The sequence below is a fragment of the Stenella coeruleoalba genome (assembly GCF_951394435.1).
Source record: "Stenella coeruleoalba genome assembly, chromosome: 19".
In the NCBI taxonomy this organism is placed as follows: Eukaryota; Metazoa; Chordata; class Mammalia; order Artiodactyla; family Delphinidae; genus Stenella; species Stenella coeruleoalba.
In genome coordinates, this window is record NC_137165.1 from 9,054,002 (window position 1) to 9,080,802 (window position 26,801).

General features: G+C 54.4%; 4 protein-coding genes across 15 annotated transcripts in view; 3 read left to right on the forward strand and 1 right to left on the reverse strand.

Moving 5' to 3' along the window:
* Window positions 1–502: 502 nt before the first annotated feature.
* On the forward strand, window positions 503–2,184 carry TRAPPC1 (trafficking protein particle complex subunit 1). Its single transcript, XM_079904988.1, has 5 exons — window positions 503–554; window positions 665–763; window positions 916–986; window positions 1,337–1,475; window positions 1,772–2,184. The coding sequence occupies exons 2-5, from the start codon at window positions 665–667 to the stop codon at window positions 1,898–1,900; spliced, it is 438 nt and encodes a 145-aa protein (XP_079761114.1). The 5' UTR covers window positions 503–554; the 3' UTR covers window positions 1,901–2,184.
* Window positions 2,185–2,883: 699 nt separating this feature from the next.
* Window positions 2,884–10,111, forward strand: KCNAB3 (potassium voltage-gated channel subfamily A regulatory beta subunit 3). Its single transcript, XM_079903936.1, has 14 exons — window positions 2,884–3,405; window positions 4,751–4,794; window positions 4,880–4,917; window positions 5,157–5,236; window positions 6,547–6,591; window positions 6,693–6,737; window positions 6,949–6,992; window positions 7,191–7,277; window positions 7,552–7,637; window positions 7,782–7,902; window positions 7,987–8,081; window positions 8,159–8,279; window positions 8,450–8,538; window positions 8,839–10,111. The coding sequence occupies exons 1-14, from the start codon at window positions 3,164–3,166 to the stop codon at window positions 8,914–8,916; spliced, it is 1,215 nt and encodes a 404-aa protein (XP_079760062.1). The 5' UTR covers window positions 2,884–3,163; the 3' UTR covers window positions 8,917–10,111.
* Window positions 10,112–12,331: 2,220 nt separating this feature from the next.
* Window positions 12,332–14,979, forward strand: RNF227 (ring finger protein 227). Its single transcript, XM_079903935.1, is given in 3 exon segments — window positions 12,332–13,303; window positions 13,305–13,420; window positions 13,519–14,979. Coding segments are annotated over 3 exon segments (570 nt in total). The 5' UTR covers window positions 12,332–12,905; the 3' UTR covers window positions 13,575–14,979.
* A 585-nt stretch (window positions 14,980–15,564) lies between these two features.
* CHD3 (chromodomain helicase DNA binding protein 3) overlaps window positions 15,565–26,801 on the reverse strand; it is a 47,256-nt gene continuing 36,019 nt past the window's right edge. For 6 of the 12 annotated variants that reach the window (XM_079904412.1, XM_079904418.1, XM_079904415.1 and 3 more), the window contains 22 exons: window positions 26,565–26,706; window positions 26,207–26,338; window positions 25,450–25,567; window positions 25,113–25,237; window positions 24,703–24,934; window positions 24,235–24,401; window positions 23,584–23,761; window positions 23,116–23,181; window positions 22,559–22,644; window positions 22,310–22,443; window positions 21,608–21,752; window positions 21,270–21,432; window positions 21,034–21,155; window positions 20,795–20,930; window positions 20,579–20,680; window positions 20,260–20,391; window positions 19,773–19,881; window positions 19,467–19,599; window positions 18,934–19,175; window positions 17,708–17,871; window positions 17,339–17,465; window positions 15,565–16,844 (listed from right to left, as the gene is read on the reverse strand). In XM_079904412.1, the coding sequence (XP_079760538.1) occupies window positions 16,604–16,844; window positions 17,339–17,465; window positions 17,708–17,871; window positions 18,934–19,175; window positions 19,467–19,599; window positions 19,773–19,881; window positions 20,260–20,391; window positions 20,579–20,680; window positions 20,795–20,930; window positions 21,034–21,155; window positions 21,270–21,432; window positions 21,608–21,752; window positions 22,310–22,443; window positions 22,559–22,644; window positions 23,116–23,181; window positions 23,584–23,761; window positions 24,235–24,401; window positions 24,703–24,934; window positions 25,113–25,237; window positions 25,450–25,567; window positions 26,207–26,338; window positions 26,565–26,706 (3,196 nt within the window). In that variant the 3' untranslated portion in view covers window positions 15,565–16,603. The other 6 variants (XM_079904413.1, XM_079904419.1, XM_079904414.1 and 3 more) reach the window with 5 other exon arrangements.

Below are 26,801 nucleotides of genomic sequence, written 5' to 3' on the forward strand. Positions count from 1 at the left end.
TCCTGTCAAGAAAGCCATAGCAAGGTCCCTAGAATCCCTCCCTCCCTACTATCCCCAAAGAAACTTGAACACTCAGTCACGCCCTCAGACGTCCCTAAAAAGTACGCCGCGCTCAAGCCTAGCCTGAGATCCCCTACCCCGACAACCCCGTTCCAACTACTCTCCACACCTCCAGTCCTCGGCCACGCAGTCGGCCAAGGTGGGGACAAGGGTCTGCCCCCTCCCCTAAGCCCCAGTTCGGCAACACCAAGACACCCCCCTTCTCGCGCCCTTCCCTACAATCAAAACCGTTGGCAGCCTCCCGCCCACAGTCCGCAGCCCCGCCTCGCTCGCCTCGATGACGTCACCAGCCCAGGACACCTTGTTTTCAGCCGCTCTCACAGCTTCTGGAGCCGGAGAGCCTGGACGCGCGTGCGCGTATCCGACGGCCACGGATTGGCTGAGAGAGGTATAGGGGCGGGGTTATTTCTCTGCCGCTAGAGCGTGTAGACCCGGTGGGGCGGGGCTCCGCGGAAACCGGAAGTATCGAGTGACGGGCACTCGGAGAAGTTCCGGTGAGTTCGCGGGAGGGGTCCCCGTCTGGTTGGAGGGATCCCGGGCTAAGAACTGGAGCCTACGGGGTGTGGGCGGTCCCGGAGTGAGGCTCACATTCTCTGCCCTGCAGATGACTGTCCACAACCTGTACCTGTTTGACCGGAATGGAGTGTGTCTGCATTACAGCGAGTGGCACCGCAAGAAGCAAGCGGGGATCCCCAAGGAGGAGGTGACGAGAGGGCCCCGCGCAACCCGGGTGACCTCACATCTCCAAATGCACATTGTCCCAGTCCAGCTTCTTCTCTCCAAACCCTGGCTCCTTCCCACCCCAACCCTGGCTCCTTTAAAAACCGAGAACTAACTCTGCCCCTCTCCCTCCAGGAGTACAAGCTGATGTACGGGATGCTCTTCTCTATCCGCTCGTTTGTCAGCAAGATGTCCCCGCTAGACATGTACGCGTAGTCAGAGGGGTTGTTGAGGGAGGGAGGGAATTTGGGGGCGGGGGAAACTTTCTGGAGTGGAAGGGGCTTTGGCCCCCAGAGAGGGTAAGGAGACAGAGAAGAGAGGCTGAGTCCGGGGCGAGAGTGCAGTAGCTGGCAGGAGCGGCGGTGGGGAAGATCTGAAGGTAGAGAGGTTGGGCAACGGGGCTAAATTGAGGGGTGAAGATGGGAGGTGTCTTTAGTCAACCAGGCTCCTACAAACGACATGTTTAGAGAAGAGGGAGTCAATCTAGAGGAGATCAGAAGAATCTCTTTGGGAGAGATTTCGCTTCTATTCCTTAACATCCTCCTCATCTCTGCAGGAAGGACGGCTTCCTGGCCTTCCAAACTAGCCGTTACAAACTCCATTACTACGAGACGCCCACTGGGATCAAGGTTGTCATGAACACTGACTTGGGCGTGGGACCCATCCGAGATGTGTTGCACCACATCTACAGTGCGGTCAGTGCCAGCCCCTCGGACCCTTCCGCCAAAGCTTCAACAGCCATGGCCACTTAGAGCCCCAAGACTCCTTCAGCTTCCCTGCCCTAATCCTACTGTATTGTATCTCTATTGAAGTCAGACTTCTTGGGACCCTTTAGGTCCTTATACACTCCCACCACCAGTTTCTCCCCAAGGAGGGTTTGCCTTCCAGCCCTTGATCGCTGTGCATTCACACACCCTTGAGGTTATAGTAGGTTTGGGGTTGAAAACAAGAAGTGTTCAAAGCCTGGCTCTAACACCCTCCCCCTCCACAGCTGTACGTGGAGCTGGTGGTGAAGAATCCCCTGTGCCCGCTGGGCCAAACTGTGCAAAGTGAGCTCTTCCGCTCCCGACTGGACTCCTACGTCCGCTCTCTGCCCTTCTTCTCCGCCCGGGCTGGCTGAAGGAAGCACTCTACCTCACCCCTCAGAAGAATCCTTGTCTATCTGGGGCCCTTTGTTTCACCTGAGGGCCCCTACTGGCAGCCCCACGGCCCCAGCTCCTCCATCCCCGTCAGGCCCCTTGGCAGCCCTCCCAGGGGAACAGCTTAAAAAGCCCTCCATGGTGCCCTTCCCATCACAGGAAGGAAGCCTACTGGAGTCTCTACACCTCCAAACCAGGCCCTCTCTCCAGTTTTATCCCCTACCTGACGCTGGGAGAAGTACAGAATAAACTTTTTATCACCCTCTGCGACCTGAGTGTGTTAGTTTCAGTGGTCGATCGGGGCCTGCCCCTCTCATGAAGGCGTGAACCAGGGTGTTCACATCCCCTGAGCCAGCAAAGAGGCTTTGTCCACGGGTTTCTCAACAGCGGCACTATTGACGTTTGGGGCTGGATAGTATCTTGGTGTGTGTGTGTTGGGGGGGGGGATGCTGTCGTGTACTTTGTTCTGGCCGCCACTCACTAGATGCTGGTAGCACGTCTCCATGTCTTTCTCTTTCTCTCTCTCACACGCGCGCGCGCGCACCCAGATCGTGACAGTCAACAATGTCTCCAGATCTTGCCAAACGTCCCCTAGGGGAGAAAATAGCTCACTGATTGAAAACCACTGGGTTGGGGGAAGGCCGACTGGCCTCGGGGTGCAGAGAGTAGAACCACCCTCCCGGTTCTGCTCTCCGGTTCCTGTGAGCCCACAGAACACCCAAGCTGCGGAGCTCCGGAAGGTGGGGCTTATGCAGATGAGCGGCAGGTTTTGGCTGGGAGGCGGGCGTCTTTATGCAGATGAGGGGGCGGTGTCTGCATGTTGATAAGCTGGGCCCGCAGCCGACGCGGCTGGGAGTCTATCGGGTCCCGCTGCGGTTCGGGCTGAGGTGGCATCTCTCTTCCGCCCCCCCCCCCCGTCCCTAAGTTCCTACCCTCCGAGAATAGCCCTCGACCTTTACCCTCGTCCATTTCCCCCTCTCCTCCCTGCGCCAGTACCCCCGAATCCTAATCGCTCCACTCGTGGCGCCCCCCCGCGTTTCTCCTCTCCGCCGCAAACCCCGCGACCTCCAGCAGCCCGCCCCCGCGAGCCGGATCCTGCCTGGCTGCTCCCGCCGCAACCTCCTCAGCCTTCCCGCTCTTCTAGGGCTCGCGCCACTACACCCCCGGGTGTCTCCCCTCGGGCTTACCGGTTCCCTCCTCCTCCCGCCCCCTCGGAGCCCCCTCCCTCGCCTTGGCCAGCCGGCATGCAGGTGTCTATCGCATGTACCGAGCAGAACCTTCGCAGCCGGAGCAGTGAGGACCGTCTGTGTGGACCCCGGCCGGGCCCCGGGGGCGGTAATGGCGGGCCGGTCGGCGGGGGGCATGGGAATCCTACGGGGGGAGGAGGGTCGGGCCCCAAGGCCCGGGCCGCAGTGGTCCCCCGACCCCCAGCGTCCGCTGGGGTCCTCCGAGAGAGCACCGGCCGAGGCACTGGCATGAAATACAGGTATGGGGGTGGCCGGGCAGCCCGCCACATCTGCTCCCCTTTCCTGACCCCTGAGGCTTCCTGGGATGCTTCCAGAACCCCCTCAAACTTCGCTAAGAAGATCCCGGCTCACTCCATCTCCTCTTCCCATCATTGGCGCTCCCTTACTTGGGCCCTCTCTTGCTCTCCGTCCATACCCCCGACTAGTAGAAAATCAAGTTTACCAAGGTTGACCAGGCCTGTCAGACCCAGGGGATACTCCTAAGCTTCCCTCCTTACCCTCAGGAAGGCGAGGGATGCACGGATCTCCAGGCTGCACACCCCCACCCCCACCCCCCGGGATGAAGTGTCCTTGGGTCGTGTCCTGGGAAGATGGGGGAAGGAAACGGCTTCTCACTGTGGCCTGCTCAGTGTGCCTGACCCAGATACTGCCCCCACATGCCCCAAGGTCTCCTGCAACCTTCTTGGTGGGGAGGGAAGTGGGGCCCTTGGAAGGATGGACCACATCTCTCAAGCCCCTGCCGAAGGACAGGGGCCATGTGGGTAAGATGGACGGAAATGTAACCGACTTTATCTCAGAGAACCGCTGGGCTCTCAGGACTACCAGTAGGGGGGAGGGGAGGGGCTCCTGCTTGAGAGTGAGCAGAGGTCACTGATCTGACCTGGCTTTGTCACTTGAGGAATTTGATCCCCTCCATGTGGTGGCCCTGATTGGGAAGCTGAGCGGATGGCCTGGGTGGGGGGTCCTTGGGAGGAGCGTCTCTCTGGTTTGAAGACAGACTTCACAAGCCAACAGGAGCAGAGGGAGTAGAGAGGGGAAGAGGGGGAACTGGTCTTACCTCTCATACTCTCCACCCAGGTGTCCTACCTGCTTTTGTTGGAGGCCTCCCTGCCTAGCCTATCCAAGGATCCTTGCCTGCCTGAGTGCCTGAACTTGACTTGGTTTACCCCTTCCACCCCAGTGTCTGCCCTTTAGCACAGCACTCTCTGATGATCTGTTTTCACAAACTCATCACAATTAGCCAGTCGCATTCCTCCCAGCCAACCCCCACCCTCGACTCTACACATCCCAGAGATGACTCAAATAAACACAAGACCCACCAGCAGGAACGCTAAGCAGGCAGCGCATCTTCAATGTGATAGGGGGGAACAGAGGCACTGGACAGTGGCTCCAGAGGAACGGTCATTATTTGTTCACTTATGCTATGGCCATAGCACTGCCCAATTCAGTGGGCCCACTGAGTCTAGCTTCTTTGGACTGAGACACCCTGAGGGCATCTCAGTCTGGAAGGAGAGGAACTGGAGGCTGATGATCTATGTTCCTAATGGAGGCTCTACCCCTTCCTTCTGCCTCTGTGTCCTGCAGGAACCTAGGAAAGTCTGGTCTTCGGGTATCCTGCCTTGGCCTAGGTGAGTTAGAAAGAAGAGGAATTAAGGGAAGGGGCGTTCTTTCATGGCTTGCCCCCACAGGTCTCACCTGCCTTCTCTCTTGCAGGTACCTGGGTCACATTTGGTTCTCAGATCTCAGACGAGGTATAAGTGATGGGACCTAGAAGCAGAGTGAGGGGGTATGAGAGAACCAAAAAGGGGGGAAATGGACTTGCATAGGGGTTTGGACAACAAGCATGGGGAACGGTGGACCTGAGGTTGGAGGATGGGGAAAGGGGAGTGAATGTGTAAACGAAGGTTGAGGTCTGATGGGCTAGAATGCCGTAAGGAAGGTAACTGAGAGGCTGGTTGCTGGTCTTCAACTTTTTCTCTCACCATCCTAGACAGCAGAGGATGTGCTGACAGTAGCCTATGAGCATGGCGTAAACCTGTTTGACACCACCGAAGTGTATGCAGCGGGAAAGTAAGGACTGGGGTGAAAGACTAAGTTACACTTGGAAGGCTGAGAGAATATCAGGGCTTTTTGGTTTCCCCCCTAAAGAACCCTGGGAATTCTGCATCACTAAGTTCCAACCTTTCAGCCAATGGGGCCCCAAAGCATTATGGGAACTGTAGTCCCAACATCTGTCTCTCTCCAGCTTTGAGGGCAATGGGGCATACTGTGCAGTCAAAATGAAATAAAACAAACAACTATTTCCTGGACGTCATTTATGTGCAACTATGTGAGGATGACAAAGATAAATTTCAAACATACTATACCACAGCACACATGGCTTCACGCTGCAAATAGTAAAAACCTAGGATGACTACTCCTGCCTCTTCTTCTGGCAAACTCTTCTGCTTATCTTTAAGACTTGTCCCAGATGTCAGCTCTTCCAAGAAGCCTTTGCCCAGCTTCCCAAAGTTGGTCACTATCCGCATCAGCTCCCAAAGCACTTTACACTACCCTCTGACACAGAGTTCATCAATTACTCGTTTACAAGGCCATATTCACTGCTCACCTGGGAGGCTCCTCCCTCCACAGAACTTGTCTTGCTCTTTCCCACGTTACCTAAGTACCTATGCAGAGCCTGTCACAGAGCAGGTATCTGATTGAAGGATGACATCAATATGCCCTCAAAAAGCTCACAGTCTAAGTGGTTAAACAAACAAACCAAAAGACAAGGAGATACGAAAGATTAAATAACAGTAACACTTCAGTAAGAGCCCACCATAACTTAAGACTTGTCACACATTAACTCATGATTAAGTGTCAAAAAATTGTGTAGCCAATAAGAGCTATGGAAGCTGACAAGGACTGACCATAGACTACAGCAATCAGAGAACATTTTCCATAGAATGAGGCAGAATCCAAGCTAAATTTTGGAGGACCAAGCTAAATTTTGGAGGATGGGTGGAACTTTGCAAAGACTAAAAGAAGGGGGAGGGCAATACAAATGGTTGGAACCAGACGAGGCAGTGCCCTCCCTGGCTCCACTATAGTTGGTCCCTCTTCTCTCATCCTATTCTATCCCTTCAGCACCCAGAACAGAGCTTGGTACACAGTGATGCACAGCTGACATTTGTTGAGTGAATGAGTGAAAATGATACGACTAGAACCCTAGATTGGGAGCCCCTCTTACTTAGTCTAGGATGGGGCTGACAGCCCAATGGGCTCCTCGTTTATGCTCCATTTTACAGGAGAGGAAATTAGTTGAAGGGAAAGGTGGGGAGGAAGGAAAGAAACTGATCCACTTTGGAGGGGTCAGTGCTTCTACACTGTCTTCCTTCCAGGGCTGAAAGAACCCTAGGCAACATCCTCAAGAGCAAAGGTTGGAGGTAAGACATGTTGGGTGGGTGGGGAGGGCTGGGAAGTTGCTGGGGACATGATCATCCAAAAATCCTTTTCTTGCCCGTTCTACCATTTCTCTTTCTTCCAGGAGATCAAGCTATGTCATCACCACCAAGATTTTTGGGGGAGGACAGTAAGTGGCTGCCTCACTATAATTGGGGAGATCTGCAGAGACTGTGTGAAGGTGCATGGGATGGGGGTGGGGACAGCAGTCCCTGCACCTGCTACCCCAGGTCTGCATCCTGCCTGTGAGGACCCCTGAAATACCAGTTCCTCATGATTCCAGGCCAGCCCTGGTCCCTTATCTTTGACACACCTCATCTCTGACTTACCTTTTCCTACAGGGCAGAAACTGAGCGAGGCTTGAGCCGCAAACACATCATTGAGGGTAAGAGTTAGGGGCTGGGAACTGGAGGTGGCTGGGTATGGAAGCCAGAGGAGTTGGGAACATTCTCTGAAGCTCTGAGTCTGAGGCTTTGAATAGGGAAGCCGGGATTTAGGTGGCCATGGCAAAAGGATAAGGTCTAAATTCTTAGGAAACTGAAGCTGAAGAGCTTACCTTCCTCGCCCCATGCTTTTACCCCAGGCTTGCGAGGATCCCTGGAACGCCTCCAGCTGGGATATGTGGACATCATCTTCGCCAATCGCTCAGACCCCAACAGTCCCATGGAGGGTAAAAGCAGCACCCCAACCCTGACAGCCCTTCAAAACTGAGCACTTCTAAAACCCTCAGCAGAAGCCAGCCCCTGCTCAGGAGGCCTCCCAAGCTCCACAGCAGAGGCTCAGACCCCAGGACTTGGACGGGGAGGGAGGTGAAAAGCAGATACCAAGCCCTCCGACTCCACAGGGATGAGTGGGGCCTTGGTGGGGCAGGCAGAGGTCTGCACATCTGGAACTCAGGATGCCAGGGGTCTGACAGTGAGGCTCTCCCTCTCCTATGTGCCTAGAGATTGTGCGAGCCATGACCTATGTCATCAACCAGGGCCTGGCCCTATACTGGGGGACATCCCGATGGGGGGCTGCAGAAATCATGGTGAGTGTGCCACCCACCTCGCCGTCCTACAACTTGTTCCCACTTTTCACATGGCCACTCCAAACCCCACTCTACTGGAGGGGGGGGAGTGGAAGAAAATGGAAGGAGTGCTCTGACCCCCATCTTTTCCCCACCCCAACTCAGGAGGCCTACTCCATGGCCAGACAGTTCAACCTGATTCCTCCAGTGTGTGAACAAGCTGAGCACCATCTGTTTCAGAGAGAGAAGGTGGAGATGCAGCTGCCAGAGCTCTACCACAAGATTGGTTCGAAGTCCCCTCATCCCTACCTTTCCCTCGGCCTCACCATCACCTAGATCCCTTTCCCACATCCAATCCTCTTCCTCTTAGGTGTTGGCTCAGTCACCTGGTCCCCTCTTGCCTGTGGCCTCATCACTAGCAAGTATGATGGGCGAGTCCCAGATACCTGCAGGGTCAACATCAAGGTGAGATCTGGGGGCTCAGGACGGCAGGAGTGGACTATCTGAGGAGTCGTCTTTTGCTGATTCTCCTTGGCCTCCAGGGCTACCAGTGGCACAAAGACAAAGTGCAGAGTGAGGATGGCAAGAAGCAACAAGCCAAAGTCATGGACCTTCTCCCCATCGCTCACCAGCTGGGCTGCACCGTGGCGCAGCTTGCTATTGGTGAGACACTGCCAGCCCTGGACCCTGCAGAGGCCTTGTCTCCTCCTGAGATGCTACCAAACCGCAGACTGGTTTGTCTCTGGGGAGGACCCTCTTCCTCGGAGACACCTCTGAAGTCTGCGTGCTCACTCTTTCCGACCAGTTCTTTTTTATTTCCTTCTCTGGCCCAGCGTGGTGTCTCCGCAGTGAGGGTGTCAGCTCGGTCTTGCTGGGGGTGTCCAGTGCAGAGCAGCTGATTGAACACCTGGGCGCCCTGCAGGTGAGGGGGGAAGGGTGTGGGGGGCAGTGGGGGGGGGGTGTCAGAGCCAGAGCCCATCTCTGTCCCCTGTCCCAGCACTCAAGCAAGGCCTTGCTGTCCAGCCCAGAATGGGCCTGTGAGGTCACCCACTACAATGTCCTCGCTTGGCAAATGAGAGGTCCCAGGGTGAGACGGTGAGGCAGGGGCACAGCTGCGACTCTTTCCCTGCCACCTGGCTTCGCTGTGCGGCTCCCCGGGTTTTCCAACCTCATTCCCTTGTTCAGCAATCCTGCACCTCTCCACCACCCCATTCAATTGCAGGTGCTGAGTCAGCTGACCCCGCAGACGGTGATGGAGATAGAAGGGCTCCTGGGCCACAAACCTCATCTCAAGAAATAGTCCGTCGGGGGCGCAGAGACCCGCTCCCAGGACCGCTTCCCGCCCCCGCCTCCCTCCCGCTCCGGATCCCTCCACGCAGCGGCCGGAGCCAGGGAGGCCCCGCCCACTAACGAGTTCCGGTCACAGTAGCGAAAGCATGAACAAAGCCATATCCTCCCGCAGTGGGGCTTGAGAGGGAAAGTAGTCCGCCGCCCCCTATTGCGTCCTCCTAGGTCTCCCTGCTAATCCTGGGCATGAGCTACTGGGCTGTCCCCTCTCTGCCACTTGGCCTCGCTCCCTTCTCTCTTCCCCTAATCGCCGAGGCCCAGGGGGAAAAAAGGCAGATACAAGACCCATGCAGAGTACCTCAGAAGTGGCCCTTGAAATGTCATCAAGGGGTAACAACCTAATATGAAGTGAGTTTTGATGTCATCTGGGACAAAGGAGATGGGGCTCTTACATTCGTTACAAAGGAAGCCAGGCTGGTCCTGGCAGGAAGTAAATGATAATCTTTGGGAAACTAGGACCCTGCCTCAGCCAGGAGGTGGAGGAGGGCTTAAAACCACAAAAAGTGTTGAGACTTTGTTCTTGTCAGAGAGGGGTAGGGTGGGGAGTGCAGTGACAAAGCACTGATGAGGGAAAATTGACGGCCGATGTATAGCCTGTCCTGGCACAAGTGGCCAGGGAAGCCCTTGGAAAGTACGGTTGGGCCGCACTTTGCAGGAAAAGGTGACAGCCTTTAGGTCAGGGCAGAGAAATGGGGCTGACATAAAAAGGTCTGGGGATAAACTTTTGAGCCTTGAGCAGGACTCCTACCCGGGAGTGGAGGACTGTAGTCTTCCTCCTGGCAATAATCTTAAAGCAATAATGATGGCCCCTCTTGTGTAAGACTTCCCAGGGAACTGTAAATAAAATCTCAGCTTGATCATCACTTACCGCGTCTGAAATTGCTGGGGGCTGGGAGGTTAGGATCTCAGTCTCACGTATCTGGGCCTCTAGCACCCTGCCGTTAGAAAGGTCCAGCACTACCTGTCCACTGCTCCTTTACCTCAGTGACCCAGGCATCATGCTCCTAGTCACTGCTCTCATCAAGGACCCAGGCACCTGATCCTCCAGGCCACAGCTTTCTTCCTTAGAACCCACAGGCCGGGCTTCATAGCTTTGTTGCTCCTCCCTCTGATGCTCACTCTTACCCTTGTTTTGTTTTTTTGTGTTTTTTTTTGCGGTACGCGGGCCTCTCACTGTTGTGGCACGAACCTGCATCCCCTGAATCGGCAGGCGGGCTCTCAACCACTGCGCCACCAGGGAAGCCCCCTTGTTTTGTTTTGTAAGTTATATTAGCCATTCGTCTTGTTTCCCTCTTGCCTGATACCCACACATACGCCAATGAACTATCTAGGTGGTTTTCCTGTGGCTGAGGGGGAGGGGCTGTTCTGAGGTTGAGGCTTTGGGATTTGGGAAGGAGAGGTAAAATGAAAACCGGTCTATGGTTGAAATGATACAGAGACAGGGAAAAGAAATAGTATAAAGAAAAAAAAGAAAACAAGTCAAAGATCAGGTGTGAGAGTGGTGGAAAAGCAGAAGCAAATGGGATTATGTCAGAGCCTTACCCTTATTCTTCCCCAAAGAACTCTGATTTCCCTGGGACACAAAGTGGGTGGAAAGTTATAACCTTTAAAGATCACAAGGCAGGGTAGGATTAGCTCTGCCTCCCTTAAAATATAACCTCACCGGGCTTCCCTGGTGGCGCAGTGGTGGAGAGTCTTCCTGCCGATGCAGGGGATGCAGGTTCATGCCGCGGTCCAGGAAGATCCCACATGCCGTGGACCGGCTAGGCTCGTGAGCCATGGCCGCTGAGCCTGCGTGTCCAGAGCCTGTGCTCTGCAACAGGAGAGGCCACAACAGTGAGAGGCCCGCGTACTGCAAAAAAAAAAAAAAAAAAAAAAAAAAAAATCTATCTATCTATCTATCTATCTATCTATATATATATATATATAAAACCTCACCATCTCCCTTCTTCCCATCCTCACCCTTCCTTGATCCCGAAGCTGGGAGAGTAGAATAAAACCAATTTTCAAAAGAGAGAAGTCAGCAGCATGCCATTTACTGGATTAGCAGCCAACCGCATCAACTAATGAATACTTACATCCACTCCTATCATCTCCCACTCATTTTGGAAGACTGTGGAGGAAACAAAGAGGTAAAAATGTGTGACTATTGTTAGTTATTCTGTAACAAACATACAAGAATTTATAAATTCAAAATAGTACTCTCCTTAAACAGTTACCTTGGAGGGCTGTGCACTTATTTTAATGATGCCTACCCCATGGCTCAAAACATTGAAAAAAGTCCTCTTAGAATTACCTTCAGAGGCAGTTAGAAACCCCTTGTAAGGAATCTTCCTTTATTGTCACACCTCGTTTACAATACATACATATATGTGTGTATATATATATATACATATATATATATATAATTTATTATTATTATTTTTGGCCGTGCTGCATGGCTTGCAGGATTTTAGTTCCCCCGGCAGGGAAAGAGTCCTAACCACTGGACAGCCAGGGAATTCCCTCGTTTACCATATTTATCACTCACCTCCTTCATTAATTTAACAAGTATTTATCTATTGAGTCCTACTATGGTACAGCACAGGGACACAGTGGTGAACAAAACCAGACTCAGAACAACCATTGTGAAGTTTACAGATGGGAAAGGCAAAGAAGTAACAAGTAACCCCCAAACACACACAAACTTTGGTTGTCCAAAGTCTAGAGGAAAGCACGTGGTGTTGCCAGAGTCTACAGTGGGTATTTCACACAGTGAGGCTGCGTGGAGAGCTGAAGGTTGAGTGGGTGTTACTAAGGTGAAAGCAACAGGGTTTAAAAAAAAGAAAAGAAATGGGTGTTGGAAACGTTGGGTGCCAAGAAGTTAAAGTAAACACAACATAGGCTGGGTCACAGGATACTAACAACAGCTAATATATGGTGTGTTTACTGTGTGCCAAGTATCATTCTAAGCACCTTAGAATCAGTATATAAGCTGATTCAATCCTATTATCATCCACACGTTATAGATGAGGAAACCAAGTCCCAGAGAAGTTAAGTAACCTGCTCAAAGTGTCACAACTGGTAAGCGGGCTCTAGAGTCCGTGCTATGAACCTCCACAACAGAATCTGGACCGCAGGTCCAGGAGAGGAGGGTGAGGCTGCGGCTGGGGGATGGGTGTGGCACCGTGAGGGAATGTGGGCTGTGAGTACTGTGTCCTGTTTACCTGTAGCAGAAGTCACACCCCTGAGTCAGAGCTCAGGCTGGGCTGCGTTGCTGGAGCCATCATGGTGTGTGGGTGTCCAGGCCTGGCTACTCAGGAAGGATAGGATTCCCAGCATTCCTAAGGCCACGGTCCTGGAATCTAGGGCCCTCCTTAGGCTGAGATTTCACCTGGGAGTTGAGCAGTTTGAGAATAAAATTTGGGAAGCCACCCTTACAAGAACACAGGGAGGTCGTATATAACAAGGAAAATTGAGGGCAGCATCTGCTCAAACGCCCAGGAGCCCACTGAAGATTGGGCAGAATGGGCGGTGTCACTGGCTTACGAAGTACGTTTGGGTGGGTTGTGAAGGAGTGTGAGAAACCCTGTGCCAGTGGCTGAGGGCCCGGGCCCAGGGAGGGAACTGGGGATTTGCACACAGTAGAATTAAGGAACGCTGGCTCTGCGTGGGGGATAAAGGAAGCCATGGAGGGAGTGTGTGTGTGTGGGGGGCGTGCCGCGACTTCCCCTCCCCAGCCCTCGCACCGCCTGGCCCGCTCCCCTCGCTTCGCCATGACTGGCATTCGCGGTCTCGCACCTCCACCGCCCCCACGCGTGCTGCCGCGGGGAGCGGCCTGACCGCCGCTTGACGCCTCAAGAGGGGCGGGGGTCTCACTATTAAAAGGGGCAACAGGCCTCGGCGCGGGCCCCAGAACAGGCCCGCTCCGTTAGCGACGCCCTCGAGTCCGCGCCGGGCACGATGCAGCTCCTGGTGAGGGTGCCGTCTCTTCCGGAGGGGGGCGAGCTGGACTGCAACATCTGCTACCGGCCCTTCAACCTCGGGGACCGCGAGCCCCGCCGCCTCCCCGGGACGGCGCGCGCCCGCTGCGGCCACACGCTCTGCACCGCCTGTCTGCGCGAGTTGGCGGCGCGTGGCGACGGCGGCGGGGCGGCCGCGCGCGCAGTGAGTCTGCGCCACGTCGTCATGTGCCCCTTCTGTCGCACGCCCACCCTGCTCCCGCGCGGCAGGATCACTGAAGTCACTGTCAACCCGGACTTGTGGTCACGCTTGGAGGCAACAGAGCGGGCCGCGCACGAATCTAATGGGGCGGGTGGTCCGGTTCGGGAAAGCGGTGATGCGGCCGAGAGGCCGATGACTAGGAAACGGAGAGAAGGGGGCGGGGCCTAGGAGCGCGGGATGGCGTGAGCTCCTGCGGCCCTGGGCCCGGGTGCTGGCACCCGCGCGCAGGTGGCGGCGGCCGCTGCCTAGCAACGGTGAGGGGCCGCCCGGGTAGGCAGTGGAGGGAGAGCGCCCCGGAACGCCGGTTCGGCTGCGCCCTTCCGCTGCCACTAATCCTCCTTCTTTCCCCCAGTGCTGTACTGTCCACAGATCAAGGACTCGGCCCACATGACCCGCTGCACGCTGTAACCGCGGAACCCTGAAGCTACGGCAGAAGAAAGGTGGGAGCTGCATTCTCGGGGCGCGCTGTACTACGAGGAACTGGTGCCAAGCCCACCCCCTGTCATGTCCTGGAGTGTCACGGATGAGGGAGGTGAGCCAAGGGCAGAAGGGAACGCCCTGGGAGGTGTTGATGCTGCGCTGGGGAGGCTCCTAGACGAATCGCCCCCATCTACCGACTGTGCCAGCCTTGCATATTCAGGATGGAATGGCCCAGGGAGGATGGAAACAAAGTCTACGTTCCCGTGGGAAGCAGACAATTTCCCTAGCTGTGACTTTGGCTTTTGTCCAGGGCAGCTCTGATGTGTGGGAGCAACAGGTCCCATTTTAGCAATTCTGTGTCAATGATTTGAAAGTTTAAAAAAGATGGAACGGGAGAGAAGAGGCTGATTTCCATGTCATATTAATCTCACTTCTCTAGCACCTAAGAGAACTGAGAAAAATAAACCGTACCCACCCTACTCCCTCCGCTGGTATGCCTACTAGTGTCCCCCTTCCCAGTACTGTGTTCCTAAAATTGTCAAGATGCATCCCCACCTATGAGATTAGGAGCCTCGCTTCATTTCAGAATCTCCCTTCAACCTGTTGGGGCAGGTATGACGACGTCCAGAGGGCATCTATCCGAGTCACCTCACTAGGGCCTGTCAAGGGGAGGAGGGAGAGCCATTTGGCTATGGCAGTGGATTGTAAACTTCTGATATTATTTTTATAGCCACAAGGAAACACTGTCACTACTGAAAAAAGATGCTCATCATACAATTTTAAACTTGTGTCCCATATTTAGACATCACCTATTTCAGGGCAGGGGTTCAATTTAAAAGTCCTGTTCGTATCTTGTGATCGTAGAGTTACAGTCAAGGGCCAGCAGCATCGGCATGACTGGAGCTTGTTGGAAGTGCAAAATCTCAGGATTTCACTTTTGACTTACTGAATTAGACTCTGCATTTTAACAAGAATCCCAGGTGATCCATTTAAGTAAAAATTTAAGAAGCACTGGTCCAGGTCCTAGACTATGTTACATTTTCCCCTGAGTTAAAAAGGGGGAACTTATTAAGAATAAACCCCAATTTTTCTAACTATGTTTTTACCTTTTTCCTTTCGTTAAGTCTCAGCTTAAATATTCCCTCTTTGGGGAGGTCTTTCTCGGCTTTCAATCTGGTGTAGCCCCCTCCCTCCCCCTCTGTAATACAATGCCTTGTTTTATTTTTTCACTACTTTTATTTTCTGATATGTGTTTTGTTGGTGTCCTGCACTACAGTGTAAGCTCCATGATAGCAGTGACTAACTTGTGACTGTTGTATCTCCAAGGGCAACAGCAGTGTTTTTAACATGTACTCAATAAATGCTTGTTGGAATTACATTTTTTAATACAATAGCCTCAAAATTGTCTGGTCTCTCAGCCTCTGAGAAGCTCTGGTAGTAAATACATGTCAAGCTGTAGTGTCCAGCGGTTCAAATCTTTGGCAAGCTATGCAGGTCTGACCCCCCACCCCCCAGCTCCTTTAAAATAAAAGTGTGCTTCTGCAACTGGGAACTGAACCTATGAAGCTGTAGTGACCTCTACTGACTCTTGGTAGAACTAAACAAGCTGAAGGTGGAAAGGACGATCAAAAGGATGAATGGAAGGCAGTTCTGAAACTTATCAGGCACCCCTCCCACTAAACTTCTGTCCAGTAATTCCTGCTATCTCTCTGATCTCAACCTGAGGCCTGTGGAGGTGTCCTGCTGTCACCCTCCATCTCCGCTGAGCTCATCACACTGGGGTGAGGGTTGGAAAAAGAGCCTTGGAGTTGTAGCTGATGATCCAACAAATAAAAATGAGAAAAAGGAAAAGGCACAAGATTTAAAAAAAGAGAGAAATGGGTAATAGGAAATGGCAGGAAGCGACACCCTTTCTTTCCTCATCCCTCCCCGAAACCAAAGAACTCCCCCACTCAAAAATAACAGAGCACACAGAAAGGAAAGTATAATTTATATGTACAACCAATAAACCTGATACAGAAGAGGGGACTGGGACAGACCAGGAGTGGGTGTGAAGAGACCGGGAAAGGAGCAGCAAGAAAGTGAAGGGGAGCGAAGAGCAAGTGGGGGGTTCGCCATGCAAACTGCCACTCTCCCCAGCCCCTCCTGGGGAGGAGGATGTGCCCATGTCTCCCCAGCCTGCCCTCCACTATTTTGCTCTGGTCCCAAAGGCAAGGTAGTCCCCTGACTAGGCCCCCTGCCTGACCCACTCAAGTTTAGTTCATATCCAGGTCTTCAGGAGGGAGGGTAGAAGTCCTCCAAGAACCTGAGCCCCAAAACTGGGGGCTCCCCCCACATCTGGCCCATTGTGTTCTCCACCACCCTTTCTAGGTTACCTGGGTCCCTAGGACAGATTGGGGAGCTCCTCTTTGGCTTAAGGGAGTATCACCCAAATATTACTCTCTTTGTAGGGGTGGTCCTTGGTCCCTAGGGAGGGGGGAAGATTCCCAACACAAGATGCCGGTACGCAGGAGGTAACTGAGCCAGTGAACGGCGCCTTTATTCTGAGGCTGAACAGCAATGGACTCCCTCCCTTGTTAACTGCTCCGCCCTCCATTTGGGGGGAGGTAGGGGAAGGAAACATGCAGCCGCCCCTCCTCTTCCCTTCCACCCTCCCAGGGCTCACTGTCACCCCTCTCTAAAGTCACCCTCCTCTCTTGAAAGCTCTTTTCCCCACCAAAGTCCCTAAAGGCTGGGCAAGGCTAACCCCCCACTTCTGCAAGAGATGGAGCTTACGCTGCAGGAATAAGAACTGGGGCGGCTCCACCTCTTTCCCCTCCCCACCACAGCCGCTCACTGGGAAGCTGTGTGTGCTGGGCAGTGGGGGGTACAGGTACTTGGAAGACCCTGCTGACCACCTCCCACCCAGACCTCTTCTCACCAGCACAGTCTTCAAAGCACGGTGGGAAAGGTGCACGGGGTGGAGAAGGACAAAGGGCCCTTCTTGAAGAGAGCTGTAGAGAGGGGCAAAGGGGCTCCTAGCCCAGCGGGGGCCCAAGGGGTGGGGAAGGTGGAGGACTGGCAGCAGGCCCCAGAGCCTGAGCTGGGGGTCGGCCTCGGGGACGGGGCCTGGGTGAAGGGCAGGCCTGGGATCCGGTCAGTCGTCTATACAGATCACCTCCCCGGCTCGGGGCTCCTTCCGATCCAGCCCGTCTGACACCAATGCCCCCACCATTTCCTTCTCCTTCTTCACCAGCACTGGAGGGCCGTTGGTGGCGGCTGTTTGGGAAGGGGGTAAGGAAGGGTCAGTCCCTCCTTCACTTCCCATTGTCGACTGCTTCCTGGCGACAGTACGTTCTTACTTCTAGGTCACCTCATGCCACATCCAATTTTCTAAGGTAGGGATGGGAAAAAATCTCTCTCTCTGAGATTCCCCACGGTACGCATGATGGAACACGTGTTCCAACTTTCACCGGAACCCCCTTCCAATTTCATATTCTCTTTCTCTGAAGTAAACAGCTGGAGGAGGCTCAGGTAGGTAGTACCAAGCCACAGAACCACTAAAACCCTAGATGAGGTTTTTGACGACGGGAATGGAAGAGAAGCTGAGAAAGGGATGGGAAAAACAAAGTCCAGAACCACTCCATTCCATAAAACACTGGATACTTCCAAGGAAATGAGATGGGCTGGACAGGTAAAAGGGTAGCTGAGCAGGGATGAAGCTTGGAAAAGGAAGAATGCAAGGAGCAAGAGGCAGGAAGTCACCAGCTGACCTGTGATGAAGGACCCTGCAGGCATCTGGCTGTAATTGGCGCCTGCGGCGGCCAGGGCCCCTACGGGTGCGGCGCTGAAGGCCGCCCCGTACCCCGGAGGTGTAGCGTACGGACCCGGGGGGAAGGCCTGGAAGAGAGAGCGAGACCACATTAGAGGGTCCACAGTTTGAGAGGAAAGAAGCTGTCGGGGAGACATCATGGGCCAACTCCAGAACTACTGAGGGGTATCACACAGGCAGGGAGACTCAAGGCTGATGAGCGTGCTGGAGCAGGTCGTTGTTCCACACTGCACGGGGCTCTGAAGGAGGTGTTCATACGTGTGCAGGAGGAGTACCAACAGGGAAAACTGGAGTCGGGGGAAAGGGTTACCGGTGTGGGGTGAGGCTCCGTGCCCTTGCTGGCCAGCCGGCTGAGGATGCTGCGCTCGGACATCTGAAGGCGGGCTGCGATGGGGGGTATTCGGGACAGCGTGGCTGGCAGGCGGGTCACGTCCGCCTTCATGTCGCTCAGCAACTCCTCCAGCTGGTTCAGAACTGGGGCCCGGGCCACGGAGAAAGAAGGGCAAGAGAAAGACAGGGAAAGGGAGAGATGGAGCCAGGAAAAGAGATGAGGAGTCAGATGGACAGATACAGTCAGAGAAGGAGAGAGAGGAGGACACAGATGTCGAAGAATCAGAGACCAAGGAAATGACAGAAGTAGAAAAAAAGAGCAACTCGGGGACAAAGAAAAAGTGTCAGGTAAAGAGGCAGAGAGACCAGATCACCACAGAGGACAGATGGAGAGAAAGAAGAAAGGAAAAGGGAATATGGAGAAAAGGGAGATAGGGGAGGGAGGACATCGGAAGACATGGGGGCGGGGAGTTGTCAGAACATCCCATACTGAAAGAGTGAGGTTTAGGGGTTGGGGATGATGGGGAGGAAATAGTCAGGAGGCGTGGGAGGTGGTAAGTGGTGTCAAAGACGTAAGGAATCAAAGTTTTAATATGTAAGGGGGGGAGGGAGGTTAGAGGGTCAGCATTACAGATTCAAGGAATTAGAACAGGAGTCAAAGGGGCCAGGAATCAGTCACTACATCAGACAGGATTAGATGGTTAGAGGGCTTTAGAACTTAATCTATTATTATCAAGGTAAGAGGGTTTGGGAGGAAGGGTTGAAGGTCAAAGGGAAGTTTCATGGGGTAGGGTCAGAGGGTGGGACGGAGGTGGTTTCTGCTTCATGGGGTGAATGAGACGTGAGGAACGTGGTTTGTGGGACCGGGGGTAAGGACTCTTGTGGACTATACACAGGCCAGGGCCCCAGAGAGTGTGCTATTAGCAATATGGCAGGTGTGTGGGTCAGCGAAGAAGTTCCGCCCTGTGGAGGGGACGTGGCACAGTCTCATGGAGATTGGGGGGTTGGGGGGAAGGTCCCTCCCTTCGGCACTGATGTGAATGCTACTAGGCACGGATGAGGGCTGGCTGCACGAATCCTAAAGGCTAAAAACCAAGGCAGTACCAGGTGGGTCGGGGTGGGGTCAGAGGTCAGAGGGGGGTGGTTCAGAGGGTAAAGGGGTCAGAGGGGTGGGAAGATTTTGAGGGGTGCGGGGTGAAGACTTACGCAGCGTTGTGGGCCCTCCCCCGCGCGGGGCCGCCGCGGCCCTTACCCTTGTGCAGCACGGCGTTGGCCGGCTTGTTCCCCGCCAACGACTCCTTGGAGAGGTGCTGGTGGCTCTCGGCCAGGCACTCGGCCTCGGCGAAGCGGGCGTGGAGGGCCATGGCGGGGTGCGCCGGCTCCTGTGATAGGTTCAGGTAGGCCGCCCGCCGCAGCTGCTCCTCAATCACCAGCGCCTGCTCCAGGAGCTAAGGGCGTGGGGAGGGGGTGAGCGCGGGAGCTGCCAGCAGCAAGCACGCAGCTCGGGGCTGGAGACCCACACTGCCCTCACCAGCGGCCCAGACCCCCAGCTCCACACCAATGCTGACTGCGGCCCCGCTCCAGACCACAGTGCCAAACACAAGGTGACCCTCTGGTCTTTGCCTCAAGCATCGCCTCAACCCTCAAGGTGTTAACCCTGCCTACGTTCCAACCAGATCTGGTCCCACTTCTCACCCAAGCCCCTCTTCAACACTGTTCCTTTCCTCCCTCATCCTCACCTTGAATCTCCGCGCCAGGAACTTATTTTTCATCTCCAGAAAGTTCCCCTTATTGGCTTCAGTTTTAAATGGCTCGTTGATAATGGCAAACTGAGCATCATTCTGGATGTCCTGCCACCGTGCGTAGCCATGGCTGCCAATAAGGGAAGTGGATCATCAAGGAATTTAACAGGGCTGGGCTGTGAACACGCCTTCCTTTTGGCCTGGTCGCCCCAAAGTGTGGCACTAGGCCCCCTTCCCTAAGTGTAGTTCCCCTCTCTCCAGGTTGAGAGAACATTTTTTTCTTGCGTTTGTAGCCAAGGATACAGGACAATCCCAGCCAGAAGCCAATAGTCATGTCTTCGGTGCCAGATCTCATTGAGTTTCCCCGAGGAAACAGCTGCCCGTTCCTCATTCTGCCACAGCGTGTGGAGCTCTGAAGAGAGGACAGAAGACAGATGAGGCATCAGGAGTTTGTGAAGCCCAGCAGACTGGTACAGAGGAGGGAACTGAACAGTGGGACAGGACTAAGGGCTTTTTAGGAGGAACAGGGCAACGTTAGGTGAGGGGTTAGGAATAAAACTAGTTACAAACAAGGTTCAAGTTGGGATTAAGAGTACAGGTGAGATTAAGGCAGCTTTGGAGTTAGGAGTCCACTTCAGGAGGACCAAGGGCAAGGATCAGAGACAGCATGCACCATTTCATAGACAGTTACTTGGAATTAAAGGCGGAAGGAGGCCTCAGGCCCAAAGAGAAACCCCATGAGGATGAGCTAACCCCAGTGAGGAGCAGAGGGCAGTGAGGACCCCCCCACCTGTGAAGCCACCGTCTGCAATATTGAACATGAACCGCGGCTTCTCTGCCTTCTCCTCACGTCGCCCGTTGGACCGCGGCTCGTCTCGAGGAGGCCCAGGTCGAAGCTCCCGGTCCCCTTTTACATCTTCTGCTACGGCAGACGGGGCAGAGCTCACACCTCAGGAGAGTCTCCTCCCAGGTCCCAAGACTACTCTCTGTAGTGTACTGGCCCCTGGAACAGCTACCCACCCAGGACCCAGGCATTTGGTTCCCAAGACTCCACCTCCCCTCCCCTGATTCCCTCAGGGACCCAGGTGTCCGGTCCTTCCACCCATTACCTCTCTTGCCCAAATCCCCCGTCTCCCCCTCCGGCCTCTCCCTGTGTTCCTGTCCATCCATCGGCTTCTCCTCCCCCCTCTCTCCTGGCGTCGACTCCGTGGCTGTGGGAGGGGGTAGGGGACAGGAAGGAAGGATGTCACCCTCAGCCCCTGATCCCAGGAAGAGGGAACCCCCAAATTCTAAGCCCCCCTTCACCCCTAAGACCATGCACCCACCTGACTTCTCTCTGTCCCCACGGTACCCAGGTTCAGGCTCCATCTCTCCAGGTACCCCTGGCACCTCATCCTCTAGAGGAATCTTCCTTGGCTCCAGCCGCTCCCCAAGTGATGGGGCTGGGCTGGGGGTATCAGCCTAAAAGAGGACAACGGAGTCAGGATGAAGTGGCGGCTCCTAGGCACCTGCCTCCACGACTCTGCCACTCCCTCCCCTCAAAGGAAGCTAGGTAGCCACACACCTCTGTTTCCATCTTCTCCCCAATTTTGCTATTCTTCTCTGGCTTCTCCTCCTGGTTTTCTGCTTCATCCTTCTCCAGAGGTGTCCTTACGCCATCTCCTTTCTCACTGGGAGCTGGAGTAGCTGCGGGGGTAAGGCGGAGTGAGGCAGGCAGAAACTCCCCACCCCAACTCCAGACCCTCGGCGTCTAACGGACACTGGCCCCATCTGTCTCTCCTGCCATCCTGAGCTGATTACCAGGTTTTGAGGTGCAGGGACTGTTTGCAGCAGAAGCCTCAGGAGTGGTGGGAGACGTTTTGGTAGGAGAGGAGGCTCTGGAGGAACGCTTGGAGTCAGCACTGGGGTCGGGCATCAGCTCCGGCATAGACCAGCGCCCATTGATGTGCTCAAACTCCTGAACCTGGAGGGTGCGGGAGAGTCATAGGGACAGAGATCAGCTCCGGCGACCGGACACACAGCAAGCTCCAGCGCTTCTCCCTTTCTCGCACCAGCGTGAGTCCGGAACTCAGGGACGAGAGGCAGAGGAGCACAGGGCCTAGGCGGCCAGCCTCTTTGGCTGAGGGGAAGACGGATACCTTCTTCTTGACGAGAGACATGACTCCAATGCGGGTCAACACTTGCTGGCGACTCAGTCCCTCCCGAGGGACCCCGTCAGCAAAGGTTTCAGAGCCGTCTGCCCCGGGCTCACAGAGATGGCGCATGAACAAAGACACATAGGCCCTAAGGAGCACGGGGGTGGGAGGTGTGTTAGGAGAGCCTTAGGGGGGGCAGGGCAGTAAAGGGGGCACAGGGATTACTGAACCTGAAACTCCCGGGTGCCTCCAGGGGTCCTCCCCTGGGCCTCTCAGTCTCACCATCACCTGTCCTCCAAATCCTAACTCCCCCATCTGCCCCTCCCCTTGCATTTCCACAGTCCCCTTGGTCTTGGTTACTTCATTCCTAGGCCCCATCAGTCAGCTCTTCATCCTTCCCACCAGCCCCCCTGCCAGGTTATCATGGTCAAATAAATGTGAGGCAAGGACAGCCCAGGCGAGGCTCCTGTCTCAACTGCCTCTCCCATTGGGGAGGAAGCCTGGCCTCCCTGCTCTAGGCTCATCTGAGGGGAGGTGGGGCAGGCTGAGCCCACCCCCCAGGAAACTGAGCCAGGAAAGACTGTCTGGCAGGGAGTACGGTGATCAGTTGAGTAAGGTCACATCATATGGTGGCCAAGAGGAAGGCAGTAACACCCAAAGTTTTCACCCTTCCATCCAGCTGAGCCCTGTATCACCCCCACTCACTTGAACTCTTTTTCAGTCTTGCCCCTGAGGTCCCGCACCAGCCACTGGGTGGTGAAGGCGTCCTGTGGTGGCATGCCCCAGCGCATCACAGCATTGAGGAAGGCCTTCCGCTGACGGGTGTTGAATCCCAACACCTGATGACGGGGGCAAGGAGGGAGTGGGCAGTGAATGTCCAGGATCTCATTTCTTGGTCTGTGCTACCCTCAGTGACTCAGCTTCAATTCCCTAGAGGGGCCTAGGCCAGCTCACCTCAATGTTGCCCCCAACTCGAGCCAGCAGTGGAGGCAGTGGCTTATCCTTTTCGTTCCGGAGCTGCCTCTTGGACTGTCGACGCCCTGGGTGGGGAGATGGTGACCCCGGTTAGTAGAGCTGCCACCTCCTTCCCCGCCCTCACTCTTTCCTAGCCCTCCATTCTCACAAGATACAGAACACAGGAAAGGCCTGTGTCAGCTCTGAGGCGCTTCTAATTTTCTTCCCAGCGCATTCAGAACTACTAACCCAATAGGTCCAAAAGAATCGAGTCATACTAAAAAATCAGTAGCACCCATACGATGCAAGCAAGATTACTGGTGGGAACGTAAGAGGATGTTACCTTTCTCGATCTTTCATCTAGGTACCTAAGCCTGCACGGTTATATACTCCCAATTTTAACAGTGGCGAGATTATAGATATTTCTTCCTTTTTGCTTACCTGCAATCTTTACTTTTTCTACAAATGAGCATTTTGTATAAAAATAGTGGGCTTAATAGACAATGGGAAGTGAAATGGGAAGAGGTGCGGTAGAAAAACAAGAAAACAGATGCCACCTTCAGGACGCTCATCAAAGTCTTCATCCTCCTCCTCTGATCCCACTGAGTACTCTGACTGGTTATCTGCGAGGGGAAGGGCTCAGTGGTCAGTGATGGCTCCCTGGATAAGCCCAGGCTGGGGCCCTTCTGTCTGGACGCCTCCCCTCGGAGACTTCTGCACCTTCGCTCTGGCCTCGGCCCTCCTAGGGATGCCGGATGACTGCCTGCCGTCTGACTCAGGACCACACACCATGTCCACTCACCCACCTACCTCCTGACTCCTGCATAACCCACTCTAAACAGGGACCCCTGGGTGTCCATCTGAGCCCTCTGCAACTGCTAGATAGCTGAGACCACCTGCAAATCCACCTGGCCTCCGGGTAGCTCCCAGTGTCCCTTCCTAATCTCTTTCCACTTGGCAGGGAAGGCCCTGACTCCTAAGCGCACTCTCCCCTTCTCGGTCCCTCCGTCAGGGGCGGTCCTCACCTTGGTCCTCCTGAGCAGCATCGTTGTAGTTAACCTGCTTGCGGACCCTCTTGCCTTTGCCGAGGTTGCGGGCCAGGTCTTCCTGCTGCTGCTCGTAGTGGTGTCTCAGCAGCTTCTCCCAGTAGTCGGGATCCACGTTCTCCTCCTGCTTGATGATCTCGCGTTCAATTTCCTCAATCTGAGGGGCAGCAGGACGAACGCTGAAGGCCTCCCCTTCCAATCCTGCCACCATGACAAAATCCCTACTCGCCTGCCTCCACCCAGCCCTAGACCTCGTCACTGTGTGTAAGTCCTCTGTGTGAGTTTTCCTTACCTCTTACCTGCAATATGCTTCTCCTCCTCGTGATTTCCCTTTTTTCCAAACCTCTCCTCTAGTGCCCTCTGTGTCCCTCCCACTCTGACTCAGAAGCTTCCCTCCCGAGTTTATCACCGCTTTCTCTGCCTAAGTTTTCTCCAAAGTCCAGTCTCATCCTTTAGACCAAGAAGTCGTTTGAGGTCCACTACCGCTCTCTGATGGGCACTGGGGTAAGAGATCAGACAAAAACCAAGAGCGAAGGGGGATCCTCCAACTTCAAGGTCTGGTCAAGGACGTCGGACACGACCCCTCAGAGGTGGCCCGGGATGCACAGTGTCTGGCCCCAAGCCTCTCACCTTGTCTTCTTCCCTCACCACGTACTGGGCCACCTTGAAGGAGCTGAGATACTCATTCATGTTCTGCACGTCAGTGTCCTCAGTTGCATCCTGGTTGCGGTCCAGGAGCCGAGCGATGGCCTCGTTGTCATAGTGAATCACACTGCTGTCCTCCTCCTTGTTCTCCCCTGGTGGAGTTGGGGAATGAGAGGGGACTCTGAGCTCTAACCAGAACCTCAGGCAGAACTTTAGAGAGATCAGAGGAAAGCCTTCCCCTCTGCTTCCTTTTCACGGGAGCTCTGGAGGAGAAGGCCCTTTCCCTGGACGTCTACACAGAGATTTGCTGTTGTTTTCAACCTTACAGGTAAGGAAAGAAGCCAACCTTCCTCCAAGGATGCAGAGAAGAGATTTTCTTCAGGGGGTTTCAGAAGAGAAGTGCTCATAGACAGCAAAGACCTGCTTACAGGGAGCTGCAGAAAAGGCTCTCACCCTCATTTTCATCCTTAAATAGCTCCTCGGTGCCAAATTTGAGGATGTCATCCAGCTCCTGCTTGGACATGGAGCCCGCCTTGGAGCCCAGCCCGGGCCGCACCACCAGATGCGTCAGCATCATCTTTCTCTTGGCCACCTGTGTGATTCGCTCTTCCACTGATGCACGAGTCACAAACCGGTAGATCATCACTTTGTTGGCCTGGCCGATCCGATGAGCACGGCTGAAGGCCTGCAGGGGCCGGAAAGCGGGGATGGGCCAGGGGAGTGGCAGGGGAGACACCCCCTACATGCTCTGGAAAAGAGGCTGACAAGGAAGGGTCTTCTACCCACCAAGAGGTTTATTTCTGACCCCAGAACAGACAGACACATCTCCTTGCTCGGAGGGGCTCCAGGAGGCATGCTCTCACCTGGATATCATTATGGGGGTTCCAGTCTGAATCAAAGATGATGACAGTGTCGGCAGTGGCCAGATTGATGCCCAGCCCTCCAGCCCGGGTGGACAGGAGGAAGCAGAATTGTTGGGCCCCAGGAGCTAGGAGGCAAGAATTAGGAAATCAGGCCTTTCTTGTACCCAGAAGGTCTGTCCACCTGCTCCTAGTTGTTCCCTGACTACAAACAACGATGCCCTCAACTCAAAAGCCCAGGTGGCTAATATCCTCCCAGGCCAGCACCCTCCCATCCCAGGGACCTAGGCACAGGTTTCTCGGGCCTCCCACACCCAGCAGGGACCAAGGCCCCCCTCACCATTGAAGCGATCGATGGCCTCCTGCCTCAGGGCACCAGTGATGCCGCCGTCAATGCGCTCATACTTGTAGCCTTCGTAGTCTAAGAAGTCCTCTAGCAAGTCTAACATTTTGGTCATCTAGAGCAAGAGAAAAGGCAGGAGTCTAGAACGACGAGGCAGTGGGATGCGCCCTGTCTGTTCTGACTACCTCTTTATTCTCTCTCAACCCCAGTCCTTACACTTGTACCCCTGCCCTGTCATATACCCCCCAGAGCTGCTTCCTCCACCCCCAGCTCCTCCTGGGACATTCTTGTCATTCTCTCTCTCTTGATTTAAGACCATTTCTCCTAAGGCAGAGGTTCTCCTCTGACACCCATGACAAAGTTTCAGGGAAATCTATGAATCCCCTGAAAATCTGTACAAAATTGTCTAGTTGTGTGTGCAGTTTTCTGGAGAAGAGACCCACAGCTTTCATCAGATTTCCAAAAGGTCTGTGCTCTCCTCCCTTCCCCAATAAGGTTAAGAAACAGTACCAGTCCCAGAGACGACCTTTAGGAGGCAGATGGCTCACCCTTCCCCTTCGCCCCTTTTGGCGTACAGAAACTGGACTACAACTTCCAACAGCCTTAATTAAGAACAGGGATCAGAGACCAAGATGAACTTAGCTATACCGGAAACCCTTAGGGGTGTAATTGCCTAACCTCGCATCCCGTGGCAACCACAGGAATGAGGTAAGCGATTATCTGATGGTGAGAAAGAGCTACAGGGATGGGTCACCTGCGAGAAGATGAGCACTCTGTGTCCTTGCTCCTTCAGCTTCCGCAGCATCTTCTGCAACAGCATGAGCTTCCCAGATGCCTTAATAAGTGCCCCACCCTCATATGCCCCACTGGGAAGTTTGGGGGACTCCTGAAAAGAAGGCAGGAAGAAAGGAGGAGAGGGTCAGTGAACACGCCCCCGTATTCTGACTATGCCTAGAAAGCCGGAGGCCCAAATCCAGGCTCCACACCTTTACAATTCCTATTCTTCTCAGAAATCTAGTCTCTGGCCTCCCAGCCCAACTCCAGCCCTGTGCTCAACTGCCCACGTTTCCAAAGAGCCAGGCATTTCACAGCCCCCCAGCTCCCGTATCTACCATAGCAGCCACAGGAAAGAGATACGGATGGTTGCAGCACTTCTTAAGATCCATCATGATGTTAAGCAATGACACTTGGTTCCCACCTCCTCGTGAGTTCAAGGCCTCAAAATTTCGGGTCAGGATATACTTGTAGTATTTCCTAAAGCCCAGGGCAGGGGCATAGAAGAGACACAATAAAGGAAGCAATTATGATGTTGCATTTGGTCACCAACTCTTGGAAAGCTGCCACCAAAT